Below are 14904 nucleotides of genomic sequence, written 5' to 3' on the forward strand. Positions count from 1 at the left end.
CTGAAGAATATCAAACAGACCATTTTCATACTGATGTTTGCAAATCTCAAGTGAATTCTCAGTACTGCTTAGTGATCTTATTATGTTCCCCAACTAAGTTCATTTTCTAACTTTGAGATAATTATTTTACTACTTTCTTTAATTTTTTTTCTAGCTTGACTTGAATACTAGCCTTCTCAATGTTCAACCTTTTTATACATCTTTGAGAAAATACGAATTACCACTTTCTTTTGATTTAATGGATATATCTTTTTTTTCCTTTCACAGGCAAATACTCCTACTTACGTTCTGTTTCCCACTCCTTATTTTCTCAGAAACCTGTTTTTTCTAAGTTTTTTCACACAATTTCTCAAGCCAGAAATCTGCCTGTAAAATCATCCTTGATGCCTTCCCGCAATATAATTTAATTAGCGAGTATTTGTGATTCCACTTCCAAAATGAAAATCAAATTGGCCCTTGTCAGGCAGCCTCTACTTTTCATCCTTACCAAAGTCACCATGTCTTGCCTGTCCTATGTGCAGTAGCTTCTTAACTGGCCTTCTTGCCACTGTTCTTGCTCCTGTCGCCAGCACCCGGATGGCCTTGTGTATGTTCACTTGATCCAAGCTGGGCAGGGTTTTGCCGCGGATGACCTGACTGAGCCTTGGAAGACTGTCCTGTATCTTCCCAGAACACGGAGATATGGAGGATATCATTTGCCTCCCGATCTGGGAAGAAGATAGTGAGACAATTTGTCATCACCTGAGTTCTGATGACCTCTGAGACTCCACCTCGAGACACTGTAGCATAGAGCTGCAGCCTATAAAACTAATGACTCAAGATTGGTGCAAAAGTAATTGCCGTTTTTGTCTTTTTTTTTTTTTAAGTAATTTTAATGGCAAAACGGCAATTACTTTTGCACCAGTCTAATATAATACTTAGCTGCAAAATGGACTCAGCATCTCAGCAACAGAGTGCCCTTCCCCTTATGTACCATTATCAGGTCATCTGGCCCCTTTTCTGTTTGTGTCTTTCTGTAGGACAAGACATATGGGAAGGCCACCTTTGCATTTTACTGCCACTGTAAGTACAGTTGACCCTTCCTATCTAAGGGTTCCTCATCCTTGGATCCAACCAACCACAGATGAAAAATAGTCTGAAAAAAAAAGTATGTACTGAACATGCAGACTTGTTTCATGTCGTTATTCTTTAAACAATACATTGTAACAACTATTTCCATGGTATTAGGTATTATAAGTAATCCGGAAATGATTTTAAGTATACAAGAGGATATACATAGGTTATATGCAAATACTACACCATTTTTATATCAGGGATTTGAGCATCCATGAATTCTGGTATTCAAAGGAGGTCCTGGGACCAGTCCTCCACACATACTGAGGGATGACTGTAATAGAGTCTTACAAGGGCTTGTTTCCCTACTGGCCGAATCCATCAGCCTTGCTTGACATTTCCCATTCAGGATTTTGGTACTTATCATTCCCTCTGCCTGTGTTGCCATTCTCTGAGCTTTCGCAAGGCCAACAATAAATGATTGTTCTCTCTTCCTTTAGGTCTGAGCTTAAAAGTGTCCTCTCTATCTAAAGCATCTCTACTCCCACACACTTGCTACGCTTGGTAATCTCTATCACAGCACCCAGTTTAGGATCATTGAACACATAATGGCAGTGGTTAATGATCTAGGAATGTTTGCTATAATTTCTGGTGGTGAGGGAGGGTGTTAAGTTCAGATTTCCAGTTTGGGTGGAAGAGTTGGCTCGTATAGTTAGCAGACTGGTAGAAAGCCCTGTAGGTCCTTTTAAGTTGGACATTTGGAGAGTGCTTTGTGTTTTGCTATCACCAAGCCTCTTAGATTGTAATATCTTGCTTTTAATGTTTATTATCCATGCAATTATCTGAATACACTATTAGCTCTTAATAGAAAAATGCTGTTATATTCTTATTTGTCTATATCCAAGACTTATTCTTGAGAAAATCCCTCTAGATTACACTGTGATTTCTCTTAAACCTTTTTTTAAAGCAGGTTTCAAAGTCCACATTGTTTATTTTCATTGGTTTCCCTCTGTTTGTGTATTTATTTCTTTGTACCATGTCATGAGTTAGTCAATGTAGGTTTGCTTTAAAATAATATATGTTCAGACCCTTGTAAAATCTTAAATCAAAAACATGTGTGTTTGGACGTTGCAAATACAAATAGTCTGTTAGGCAAAAAGTGTGGAAACCACAACCAAGGTTTGCATCACTTGTTTAATATACAAAGTCTTTCACAGATAGTTATTTTCTTTTTCTTAATTTGCTTTAGTACACATGATTCACAAAACAGTAAATTGTTAATGCAAGAGAATTATGTAAAACCAAAATAGTACAAATGCCTAATTTCAAAAACTGCACACAGTTAAAATAATTTTTCCTTCTTTGTTTTAATGCAGTATCCAATTTCAAAATGGGCTTTCTTTAGATGTGGAGGAAACACTGCAGCCCAAAATAACAGTACTTCCTTTCAACTGTGTTGATATGTAAAATAGCACCATTGGGCTGACTTAGGAAAGAAAAAAGGTTTTCATCTTTCTTAATTAAAGTATTATGTAACAACTATAATAATAATGATATTAGTAACTTTTAAGAGCTGTACTCTGTTCCAAAAGATTCATTTTCAAGGCAAGGAAGGGTAAACTATATGGGGCAGATGGAAGAATCTTCCCACCTCAGCCCCAGGGCCCTTATAATTTCCCTTAATGCTGTCATTGCTCTAATGAGCTAATTTTCCTGCCAAAGAATAGATGTTTTAAAGAGTACCCAAGGACCTTTTGTAAAACAAGATAAAATATAACTATGAGGTCGTCTCTCTGGGACTATAATCGCGTGTAGACGCAGCGCCGAGTGAGATTGACTGCTGGGGTGTTTTGAAAGACTCCTTCAGTCTGTGCCTGTCTTCCTGCAGGTTACACATTGCTGTATCAGCTTGTTGGGCTCACTTTAGTTTAGATTGTGTTCATTTTTATTTTGGTTTTGTACTTGAGCTTGCCTTTTGGGCTTTACTTTTAAAAAAATTGGAATTTCTTTCTTTTACTGTGTAATCTTTGCTCCTGTACGATAAGAGTGATCGTTCTTTAAAAAACTAACAGCATCAGTGTCTGCTTTATGGTATTGATAATACTGAAGATTCATGATTATAAAGAGCCAAGGTTTTTAACACAACGGTAATTTCATTCTTCAATTTTAGTCCTGTTTTTTCAGTTCCATTTTATTTCTTCCATGAGCAGGTAAACATGCCTCAAAATTGGCATTCTGTAGAGCAGTTTTCCTTTTTGAAGGGTATAGTCAGTCCACAAAAAAAGCACTGCCATGAAGCTAAATCGTTTTATTGTTTGAAAGGGCAAATGTTCCATTGCCACACAGAATGTAAAAATAAAATAATCAACATTAGATTTTAAATGCAGGTAGTTATTTCAGATGTTTGAACCATAAACAACCATTGCTGAAAAGCTTCTTAAAAGCTTGAAATTCAGAACTTCAGGGTTTCAAAAAGTCAGAAGAAGAGCAAAATCAAGTGTTGACTTTTAACCTGCCAGGAAGCTATATTATTTTCTCATTTCAACAATGTCCAAGCCCATAAAAGTTAATTTCAAGAATTTAGATATAGTTTTAAAATCCCATGGCCTCTTTTACTATTAATACAATAATGCTTATCTTTGCTTTTCATTCTAGAAATGTTTTCTTAGTGTTAAGTGTAGCCCTTAATAGATGAGGCTTTATTTTAGCCAATCATCCTCCACTGTGAAATCAACCCTGCAACCTATCTTGTTTAGGTTCGTACAGAATTTAAACAATATTTTCCATATTAATTAAGGTAAATGACTATTTTACTTTCAGAGCAAACAAAAGAGAAATCAACATTTCTTTGTTTGCTGATATCTAGATGTTTTTCTGTAGATAACATATCTGTAAACAGCATGTTGCCATTACTAACCCACAGGGAAAATGGATTAGTAAGAAGCTTGGGACAATTAACACGAAAATTGCATTAAGGTTAATCCCTTGGATGTGGTGCCATGGTTAAATCACCCACAGATTTGTTATTCATAAATATATTTATCTTAAATATTTAAAATGGGAATTTAAGAGGAATTTAATATACAGTTTAATTTGTTTAAGGTCCACATGTTTTTTAAAACATTACTTATATCCTTATTTATACAGAATTTTTGGTTAAGTTACCTCGACTTTGTTTTCCCTATGCTTATAACAAGTTTTAAGAAAGATGAGTTTTAAATCTTGTGTTTCCTGACTGAATACCTTAACGTTTTCCCCGCATATATACATGAATACACACACGCCATACACACACACAAAATTGACATTGTTTACCTTTTGTTTATTTCTAGGAATCAAGACTATTTGGACTCAATGTCAGCCACTACTAATATTCATACCATCTTTCTCCTCATTTAAAGGTTTGTTTTTTTTTTCCTTTTTCCTATGATCTGTGAAGAACAAGCACACTGATAATTACAAAGTGCATCCATATGATACCCAGATTTGTGCAATGTAATACTCATGCTTTGGTTCTTATGGCCATCATTGCCTTTTCATGTTAATAAATAATGACAGCTAACATAATATGACACCTTTTTAAATGTAGGATGTCTTTCTTTGACAGGCTACTATATCTATAATCATTAACTCACTGTAATGCCATTCACACATCAGTTTTACATGAATATGCAAAGAACACAATAATCAACTGTCAAACCTAAACAATTAATTACTTATCACAGAATCTGTTGACTATTTTTGCTTTCTAACTGAGCAAGGGAAATCCTGTCAGCTTTTATAAGTAAGGTCTAGATTCTTAGTCATAATTACTCATCTGTCAAGTTGACACCTCATATGGATGAAATAAGCCTTACACATTTGATTCAATAACAAAAATAGGTAATTTTATTCCCCTATCGTAAGTACTTCATAGTAACAAACAAATTAATTTCACAACTTTGCTACAGGCAGATTATTTTATCTTTCTATACTTTTGGATTTTTACCCTTTAGAGATGTGAACTTCATCTGACTTTAAAATGAGGATACTTAACTTAATTTAGTGCTTTTAAAAATCATAACTTTTATGAGACTTTGAAATAAAAGAAAGAATGAAACTTTTTTGAAATATTCAACTGTTAAATAAAACAGAAGCTTAGTCTCTAATTTTACGGCTGTGCTATCCAATATAGTTAATTCAAGTTGAAGTGTGCTTTTAAATTACAAACTGGATTTTGAAAACTTGATTCAAGAAACGGATGTAAACTATCTCAATTTTTTATATTGATGACATGTTGAAATAACATATATAGTGTTAAATTTTTAAAAAATCAAAATTCACTTTTACATTTATTTTTACTTTTTAAAATGGGGCTACTGGGAAATTAAAAATTCACATATGTGGCCTGCATTTGTGGTTATTGTGTTTCTATTGGACAGCACTGTATTAGAGGAATCAGAAAAAAATATAAGACCTGATAACTGAGTTCTGTGGGTATTTAACAGAGGTAATTATATCTGAACATTTTCCGAAAATCTTTTGTTCATGACTTAAACATAATTCCAAATATCAATGTCTTCAAGTGTATATTGCATCTATTTTAAAAACATGCATCTGTCAAAATAACCGGACTCCACTATAACCATAAAAATCTGTTAGCTGTCAAAACATATCAAAATACGCATCCTCCAAGTTCGCTTCCAATGTGACTTAGGGATAATGCAGACAATTTCAGGCTTAAAACCAAATATGTTTGTTATTTCCAGATGAGACAGTTAACATTACAAGGCCCTAGAAATAATACACATTGCAATTCAAGTCTGTATTATTGAACTTTTCCCCTGTTACTTTGAAGAGTATCATGGGTCCATTTAATCTTTGATTACTGCCTAAAAGCATTCATTGCCCCAGTAGTTCTTAATTGTCTTAGAAATCATTCTCTGGCAAACTTCACATTTCCATATCATACTTCACGCTATACTTCATGGGATCCTGGGCATTTGGTGTGTTTTCCTCCTTTCCTCTTTGAACAAAGTCAGGAAAAATGTGTCAGTAGGAGAAAGGAGGAGCTGAAGAGAGTAAATAATTCAAGATCACTTCTGTCATTTGTAGTGGCTGAGGGCTAGAAAGATATTCTTCGGTGAAGGAACTCCCAACAGGTTCCATCAAACTGATACAACTTCAGGGGGGCCACCCTCTGCAGATGGCAGTGAATTTGTACCTGTTTGTGATACAGGCACTACCACAGCATCCTTGATGTCTGTGTTTACATTGCATGAGAAGTTCTTCTCCAGTTTTTTGGCAGTGTCTGGGCAATTTTGTACAAAGATCACACGGTTGTAGGCCTTCAGCCTGCGCCACAACTGAACGTAGACTTTACACTGGACGTACATGAAGACAAGACCTCCTGTGAAGCCAATGGCTACCACAACCAGTTTTGTCCAAAATGGCCATTCAAGGACACCTTTGAAATAAAAAAGAGAGAATGTTATCACCAAGTTTTCCTCAGTGGATTTGGTCATTTTTTTTCTATGCCCCTTCAAAAGCCCATGCCTGCCTGCTAGATTATGTTAACAAGGAATATATTGTTAATAACTAGAAGAATTATAACGTGAATTGCCTTAATTCCTTTTGAGTATCCTACATGTACTGTCAAAATTGTATATCAGGAAATTTTCTCACTGTCAAATCTCTTATTTCTCCTAGCATCAAGTACCTATCATAATTATGAGATATTATGTTAGATTTTGGACATTTGGACACTGACATTTATTCCTTATAGCTAAACCTTTAAGGAAGACTGGCGAACATAATGGAAGAATCAGAGTTTAAAATCCTTTTAAGAAGATGAGGGATGGGTACATGCATGGGTTTGTATGTATAGGTCTTTCCACTCTCATTTCTTTTAAAATTTAAAAGGAAGGAATGGAAGAAGGGAGATGGGGAGGAGTGAAAGGGAGGGGAAGGAAAAAGCTGCCACATTTCATCAGAGAGAGAATTCCTGAGTACAAACGTGCAAAATATTTAGGATTTTAGCCATTTGTTTCATAAATCATATTTTATCATTGAGAACCATCACACTTTTATAGATGCTATATTTTCTCTTAATTTCCATCATCATTACTAGAAATAGGCTTTCTTTTGTAAATATACAGTTTTTAAAATTATTTCACAGGTGTTTCAATGACTACAACAGTGAGTATTTAGGCAACACATAATTATGAATGTTAAATATATGAGGGTCAAGAGTGTTAAATATATGAGGGACAAGTGGTCCTCTTGCCCACATTACGATAGTGTGGGGGACAATAGCTGTCTTCCCGTAAGTGAAAAGTTGTGAAGGAGAAAAATATAGCTCAGTATGGCTCAATACGGTGCACTAGGAATGGATGGTAGAAATGTGTAAAAACCACGGTAATTGAGAGTCTATGATTTGACTTTGGATTTTTATGTACTTATAACAGTGAATAGAGTTATAAGAAATATCGTGTCTATATTTTGTAGTAGCGACATTGCTTTATGCTTCTAGAAGCAAAGCAGAAGTCATGCCCTGTTTCTGTCATGATGAAGCACTTTGTACCCTAAGATTAACCAAAAAAAACAGGGTTACCTTGTCAATTTCTGGTCCCAAAATAATGAAACATTGAGTATTTCTTATATCCCCAGACCCCGACAAAGACCATTTTATTCTTGACTTTTATTTAGCTCATGTTGCAAGATCTTTCTGGATATGATCATCATGTGATAAGATTTTGTTTTTTCTCCATGAACAAATTAATGCAAACTTAGTAATCATGGTAATCTTCTTTATATTTTTCTTTAAATACCTGTTATGTTTTTCACTTCCTTATCCAGCTTTTCTGAAGTCTGACTCTCTTGAACCTTTGCAAGTAAACTCTTTTTCTTTTCAAAATGCTTTGGCTCTGACTCTTCCTTTGAAATTTTTTGGGAAAAAAATGTTCTCTGATCTTAAAAGGGATTGTAAGAAAACATGAAAAGCCTCTCACTGTTGTTGATGTTTCATTAATTTGTTGCTCTGTTTGGCATTGTCAGTTTAAAATAAATTTCTATGCCTCTTTGAGTAATCAAATCTGAACTTAGTTTTCCAGTAGATTAAATATATGCAATCAAATGTATTAGAACCTTTACTGGTAGCAAAGGTAATTTTTTTTCTAACTCCTAATATGCAAGGACTTCTTTATGACTTGAATAATTCATAATAGTCATCATCTTGAATATTTACTTAATCCTAATGGAAATAATACTTCAAAATATCATTGGCCAAAGCTCACATAGGAGAAATAAGAGATCATTACAGTGGCAGGTGTAATTAATAGTCAGATAATCTAAATATCCTTAGATCTATTAAAGAAATTAAATCAACAATAACCTTTCAGAGCAGAAAGCACCAAGTTCAGATAATTTTACTAGTGGATTCTACCAAACATTTAAAGAAGAAATGACATCAATGTTCTATAGTCTTTTCCAGAAAATAGAAGAGATAATACTTCCTAACTAATCAGGTGAGACCAGCATTAACCAATACTAAATTCAGCAAAGACAATTACTATGAAGAAAAGTTATAGGCCAGTATCTCTCATGAACAGATACAAAAATTCTCAACAAAATGTTAGCAAATTGAATTCAACAATGTATAAAAACAATTATACACTACAGCCAATAGAGATTTATTCTAGGTATGCAAAGTTGGTTCAACATTCAGAAATCAATGTAAACACATCAATTAGCTAAAGAAAAATGTGAATATATCAATAAATGCAGAAAACACATTTGACAAAATCCAACACTCAATCATGATAAAAACTAGGAATGGAATGGAATTTCCTTAATAGGATAAAGAACATAGAAAACCTATAGCTGACATCATAATGGTGAGAAACTAGATGCTTTTCCCCTAAGATCAGGAACAAGACAAGGATGTTCCTTCTTACCATGCCTATTCAGCATCGCACTGGAAGTCCTAGCTAATGCAATAAAACAAGAATAATAAAAGATGATTGGGAAAGAAGGAATAAAACTATCTGTTCACAAATGATATGATTGTCTATGTATAAAATCTCAAAGAATTGATAAAGTTTTGTTTTTTTTAAATAGGTGATTATGACAACATTGCAGGATACAAAGTTTTACAAAAGTCAATTGCTTTCCTATATATAGCAACAAACAACCAGAATCTGAAATTAAAAACACAAGCTAATTTACATTTGTGCCAACAAAACAATGACAACAACAAAAACCTTAGGTGTAAACCTAACAAAATATGTACAAGATTTATGTGAGGAAAACTATAAAGCTACGATGAAGGAAATAAAAGAATATCTGAATGAAATAAGATGTTCCACATTTATGGGTAGGGAGACTTAATATTATTAAGATAACTATTCTTCCCAATTTGATCTACAGATTCAATACTATCCCATTCAAAATTCCAGCAAGGTATTTTATGGATATTGACAAACTGATTGTAAAGTGTATATGGAGAGCAAAAGACCAGAATAGCCAACACAATGTCGAAGTAGAAGAACAGGGTTTTTGAAAACTGACACTATCCTTGATTACTACCACTACGGTGATCAAGACAGTGTGGTATCAATGAAAGAATAAAGAAATAAATCAGTGAAACAGAATAGCCCAGAAATAGACCGATACAAATATAGAAAACTGATCTTCAACAGAGGAGCAAAGGCAATTCAATGGAGAACGGATAGTCTTTTTAACAAATGGGTGCTAGTATAACTAAATATCTGCATGCAAATAAATGAGTCTGTAAACAGACCTTACCTTTTTCACAAAAATTAACTCAAAATGGATTATAGACCTAAATGTAAATTGTAAAACTATACAACTTCTAAAAGATAAGAAAATTTAGGTGACCAAAGTATGATCTATGAAAAGAAAAATTGATCAATTGGACTTTATTAAAACTAAAACCTTTTGCTCTGAGGAAGTCACTGTTAAGAGAATGAAAAGCCACAGGAAAAAATATTTGCAAAACACATTCTGAAAAAAGGATTTGTATCCAAAATATACAAATAACTGTTAACATTCAATAAGAAAATAACCTAATTACAAAATGAACAAAAGATCTGAAGAGGTATGTCATCAATGAAGATAAACAGATGGTAAGATTATCGATATATGTGATCAGAGAATTGCAAATTAAAACAAGATATCATTATATACCTATTAGAATGGCTAAAGTTTAAAAACAGAACACTGAAAACAATGTTGGAAAGGATGTGGAACGACAAGCAGGAATTCTCATTCGTTGCTGATAGGCATGCAAAATGGTACAGTCACTTTGGAAGATAGTTTGGCCGTTTTTTACAATGGTAACCACAAGCTTTTCAAATGATACAACATTATACTTATTCAAATGAACGAAAACTTATGTCCACACAAAAACCTGCACACAAATGTTTGTAGCAGCTTTATACATATTTGTTCAAAGCTAGATAAAGCAAGTTGTCTTTCAATCTGTGAATGAATAAACTGTGATACATCCATACAATGGAGTATTACTTAGTGATTCAAAAGAAATGAGCTATCAAGCTACAAAAGGACACAAAGGAACCTTAAATGCATACTGCTAAATGAAAGAGGTCAGTCTGCAAAAGCTACATACTGTGTGATACCAACTATATGACATTCTAGAAAAGGCAAAACTGGAGATAGCAGAATCGGTGTTTGCCAACAGTTTAGGGGCAGAAAGGAAGGGATGAATAGGTGGAACACAGGGACTTTTTAGGGCAGGGACACTATTCTGTATGATTCTGTAATGGTGGACACAGGACATTATGCGTTTGTCAAAACTCACAGGACTGTGCACCAAAAGAGTGAACCCCAGTGTAACTGGACTTTAATAATAATGTATGAATATTGGCTCCTCACTGGTAACAAATGTACCATGTTGAGGCAAGATGTTAATAACAGGAGAAACCTTGTGTATGTGCAGGGTGGTATGTGGGAACTCTCTCTTTATCTTCTTTGTAATTTTTCTGTAAACCTAAATCTGCTCTAAAAATAGTATTTTATATGTAATATATATATATTAGCTCCTTACTTGAGATTAGTTCCATGAATTCATCTCTGTGTCTAGGTCAGATGATAGGATTTCTTCGAGTAAGAGATGGGTTTGTGAGCATTTAAATATTTGGAAATTGGTAATGTATGCATGATATATTTATGGAAACTTTATTGCACAAAAACATTCCATTTCTTTTTAACCATGCCCAAGGGAGTTTATTGTGCCTAAAATTTGCTGCAGCCCTGCACAATAAATGCTCATGACCTATACCTCTATTTATTTTATCGTCATCCTCAGCTTCCTGATTTCTCTCATCCAGTGCCTTTCTTAGTACACTTTTTCCAAAGTCCTATCTGGGTAGCTGTTTTCCAAACACTGCACGCCCTAATACAGGTTCAAGCTTTAGCACATGCTATTTCCTCTGTCTACAGTGCCACCCTCTTTACAATAAACTTCTACTAATGTTTCAGAACCCACTCCAGGGAGAAAAGGATGCAGTCTGTCATGAGGTTGGCAAACACAGCATTCGTGCCCTAATTACTGCCAACACTCTTTCCTGCTAATCCCTATGACAGATTTACGGTTCCTAACACCACAATCTAGGTCAACTTCTGGAGTTGGCATGAGAAAAAATCTTTTTGCCATCTGGCCCAGAGGAAGAAGATGCTTTTTTACAATATTGCAAATTCCCTACATCGTAGTCCAGGAGAAACCTTATTAATGTTAACTAATTAAATACTGTTGTTTGGAGTAAAATAGAGTAACTCTGAACTTAGTAAAACTAGGAGAAAGACTGATGGTTTCATGTCTCTCCCTACCCTAGTCACTATTTAAAAAAATTAATTAGTGTACCATGGAGTTAAAGTCTTTGAAGGAACAGATTCAATTATCAATAAACACTTAAGAGAAGATGTTAAAAGATGTTAGAAAACAAATCGTCAAGAAAACAGACCTTTGATTTTAGAAACTTTAGAGTACAAAAATGGACTATACCAGGCATTTACATTAATCAGTGTCTGTTAGTTATATACAAATGTTTCCGTGGTCCCTTTCTCCTATAGACTTCTTTGATCTGAAGGATAGGAATTTAAAAAATAAAAGTATGCTACCTGGATTTGATTTATTTATACAGATGTATTTGCAACCAACACATGTTCGATAACTGTTGTTATCTAGTGATAATAGTGGTTTTTGTATTATGTATTACAATACTCTCCAGAAACATGTTCACTTTGGATAAAAAATACAGAAATAATTACATAGAATTATGAGATGAATTGCTTTATAGTTATAAATTTCCCAAGTAACTTATAGACAATCAAATATAATACTTTAAGGTAGTAACAATAATTTTTGACCATTAGTGCAAGTTTTAAAAAATGTTGTTTTACTTTGGCAGCACTAGTTCCTCATCTAAAAATTTGACAGTGTTGTTCATAATGAAACATATATTCCATACTTTTAACATATTCTGCGTATTCCTACATATATTATTCATTTTTGGAAAAAAGTTGAGGGGCAGTATATAAAAGAATCATTTTTCTTATAAAAAAGTTTTTAAAGAAAATATCAGGCTGATAGAATCAAAATTGTTTTATTCTTGATTTTTCTGGTGTTCCAGCAAAATAACTGAACTAAAAATTCAGAGTTCAAAGACCTTTAAAGACCATCTATTTCGATTCTCCCTTCTTCTCCCCATTTTGCTATTTCATGCCAAAGGTGAGATTATTACCCAATGATCTTGACCTAGTAATCTCTGATAGTGTTGAAATTTGATTTGTGTATTGCATGGAAATAGCAGTTACCTTGCTATTTTTGTTTAAAAATACTCCAAGGCAAAGTCTTTATAAGTGATTTAAGGAGTTCTGAAGAATAATCAGGAATATGTGATGATTCTAATAGTCCCAGATAAGTGGCAGCACCTATTTATACATGGCTGGACTCCTGTGTCCATTTTTCCTATATGCTAAGTAAAACAGCAGTATTGAATGGTAGTTAGAAATAAAAAGAGCTAAATTATTCTCTACACAGAGAGTCCATGCATTTGAAATATAGAAGGGCTTTTTTTTTTTTTTTCTTCTTCCTACTTAGCTGTCTTCATCTACACAAGAACAATCATCTGAAACACTGACTCAGTGTAGACCATAGGTTCACCACTGGGGACAATTTTGTTCTCTGGGGGACTTTTAGCAGTGTCTAGAGACATCGTTGATTGTTGTACCTGGAGTTGGGTGCTGCTGACTTTTATTAGAGGCCAGGGATGCTGCTAGACATCCTACAATGCACAGGACAGCACCTTCCAACAAAGAATTATTCAGTCCATAATGTCCATAGTGCTCAGGCTGAGAATCCCTGCTGTGGAAGACAATAACTTACGTCTCTTTATTGGGAAATTTGCAGAAAGGATTTGGAATATGAGCAAGATATCTTGCAGTTCTCCAAATTCAAAAAGGATTTCTGCTGTAAGCTATTATATTAAGCAGTAATTTCAATGTGTTTAGAAAGCTTTAACCACAGACAGGCTGGAGATGAAATGTGCTGTATTTCCCATTTTTAGGGAAATTCTCATGGACTACATCCAGCTTTCTCCTCTGCTTAACCAAACTAGCAGCTGTTCCTCATACAAGCCTGGAGGTTTCTCATTTCTGAGCCTTTGTCTACGATCTTCTTTCTTTCTGTGTTTTGCTTCCCTACTTCTCTGTGTCTACCTGTCCGACAAAACCCATCTTAGAGGTCATTTCCAGCTGGAAATAAATTTTCCCACTGTTCCAATTCATGTTATTTCTCCACGTGCAGTATGAGCTCACTTTCTAACATAAGCATTTTTGCTTTGTCATGCTATAATCTTGACGAGCACAGAATCTGTCTGAGCTGGACTTTGTTTTCCATAGTTCCTTGCTCAGTAGATATTTCAAGGACTAATGAAAGCTCTTACAACCCCTCTTCACTGTCAGTAAAACTATGCTTTAGATGGTGGACAATCTAAAGTAAAGTCCACTCACGTTTCACCTCTCTTTCCAGAAACAGTGACCAAAGCACATAATATACCTGGGAATCTGGGCCAGGGGGAAACAGTTGCCATTTTCTCTGCTCTTTTTGGGAGACTCAGCCTGATCCCTCCACTTTCCTTCACAAGGTATCTCTGAATCAGTTTCCCCTGCCCACGCCATCCTTTACTATGTTCCTGGGAAGTCAAATCTCCCACAAAACCCCTCCATTAAGTTTAGAGTGCAGAGCACCCCAACCCCCACATACAAAAGCCATTTTGAGTACAAACTCACTGTCCAAATGACCATCTCTAACAGACAGCCTGCGCTTCCTCTTGCCTTCAACTAAGTGGACACAATTTTTGTTTTCTATGAAATAAATTACTGTTGAGTGGTTATAAGGATTGTATCTTGGAAAACTCACTTTAAGGACATCTTGAGAGGAGATGCTAAAATGGGGCTAAATGGATTTTTCAAGAATGTTTTCATCAGGAAATGTACTTGCCTCCTTTTATTGAGACACAGCCAATTGTCTTCTGACATTCTGTTAGACTAATCAGTTTCTATGCTGTCGTTAGCAAAGACAAAAGAATGTACACCACAAAAAAGGACAATGGTAGAGAAAGGAAGGCACTAAATCTTTTCCCTGGGCATCCTATGTGCAATTCAAGGTATCTTTCTTCTCAGTCATATATAAAGCTGTATCCTCAAAATTAATGTGCAAAAATCACAAGCATTCTTATACACCAATAACAGACAAACAGAGAGCCAAATCATGAATGAACTTCCATTCACAATTGCTTCAAAGAGAATAAAATACCTAGGAATCCAACT

General features: G+C 34.6%; 1 protein-coding gene across 2 annotated transcripts in view; it reads right to left on the reverse strand.

Moving 5' to 3' along the window:
• Positions 1-2226: 2226 nt before the first annotated feature.
• The window catches only part of MARCH1 (membrane associated ring-CH-type finger 1), an 826141-nt gene continuing 813463 nt past the window's right edge, over positions 2227-14904 (reverse strand). For both annotated transcript variants that reach the window (XM_025386160.1, XM_025386159.1), the window contains one exon: positions 2227-6499. In XM_025386160.1, coding sequence (XP_025241945.1) covers positions 6201-6499 — 299 coding nt within the window. In that variant the 3' untranslated portion in view covers positions 2227-6200. The remainder of the gene's footprint in view (positions 6500-14904) is intronic.

The sequence above is a fragment of the Theropithecus gelada genome, chromosome 5 (assembly GCF_003255815.1).
Source record: "Theropithecus gelada isolate Dixy chromosome 5, Tgel_1.0, whole genome shotgun sequence".
Classification (NCBI taxonomy): domain Eukaryota; kingdom Metazoa; phylum Chordata; class Mammalia; order Primates; family Cercopithecidae; genus Theropithecus; species Theropithecus gelada.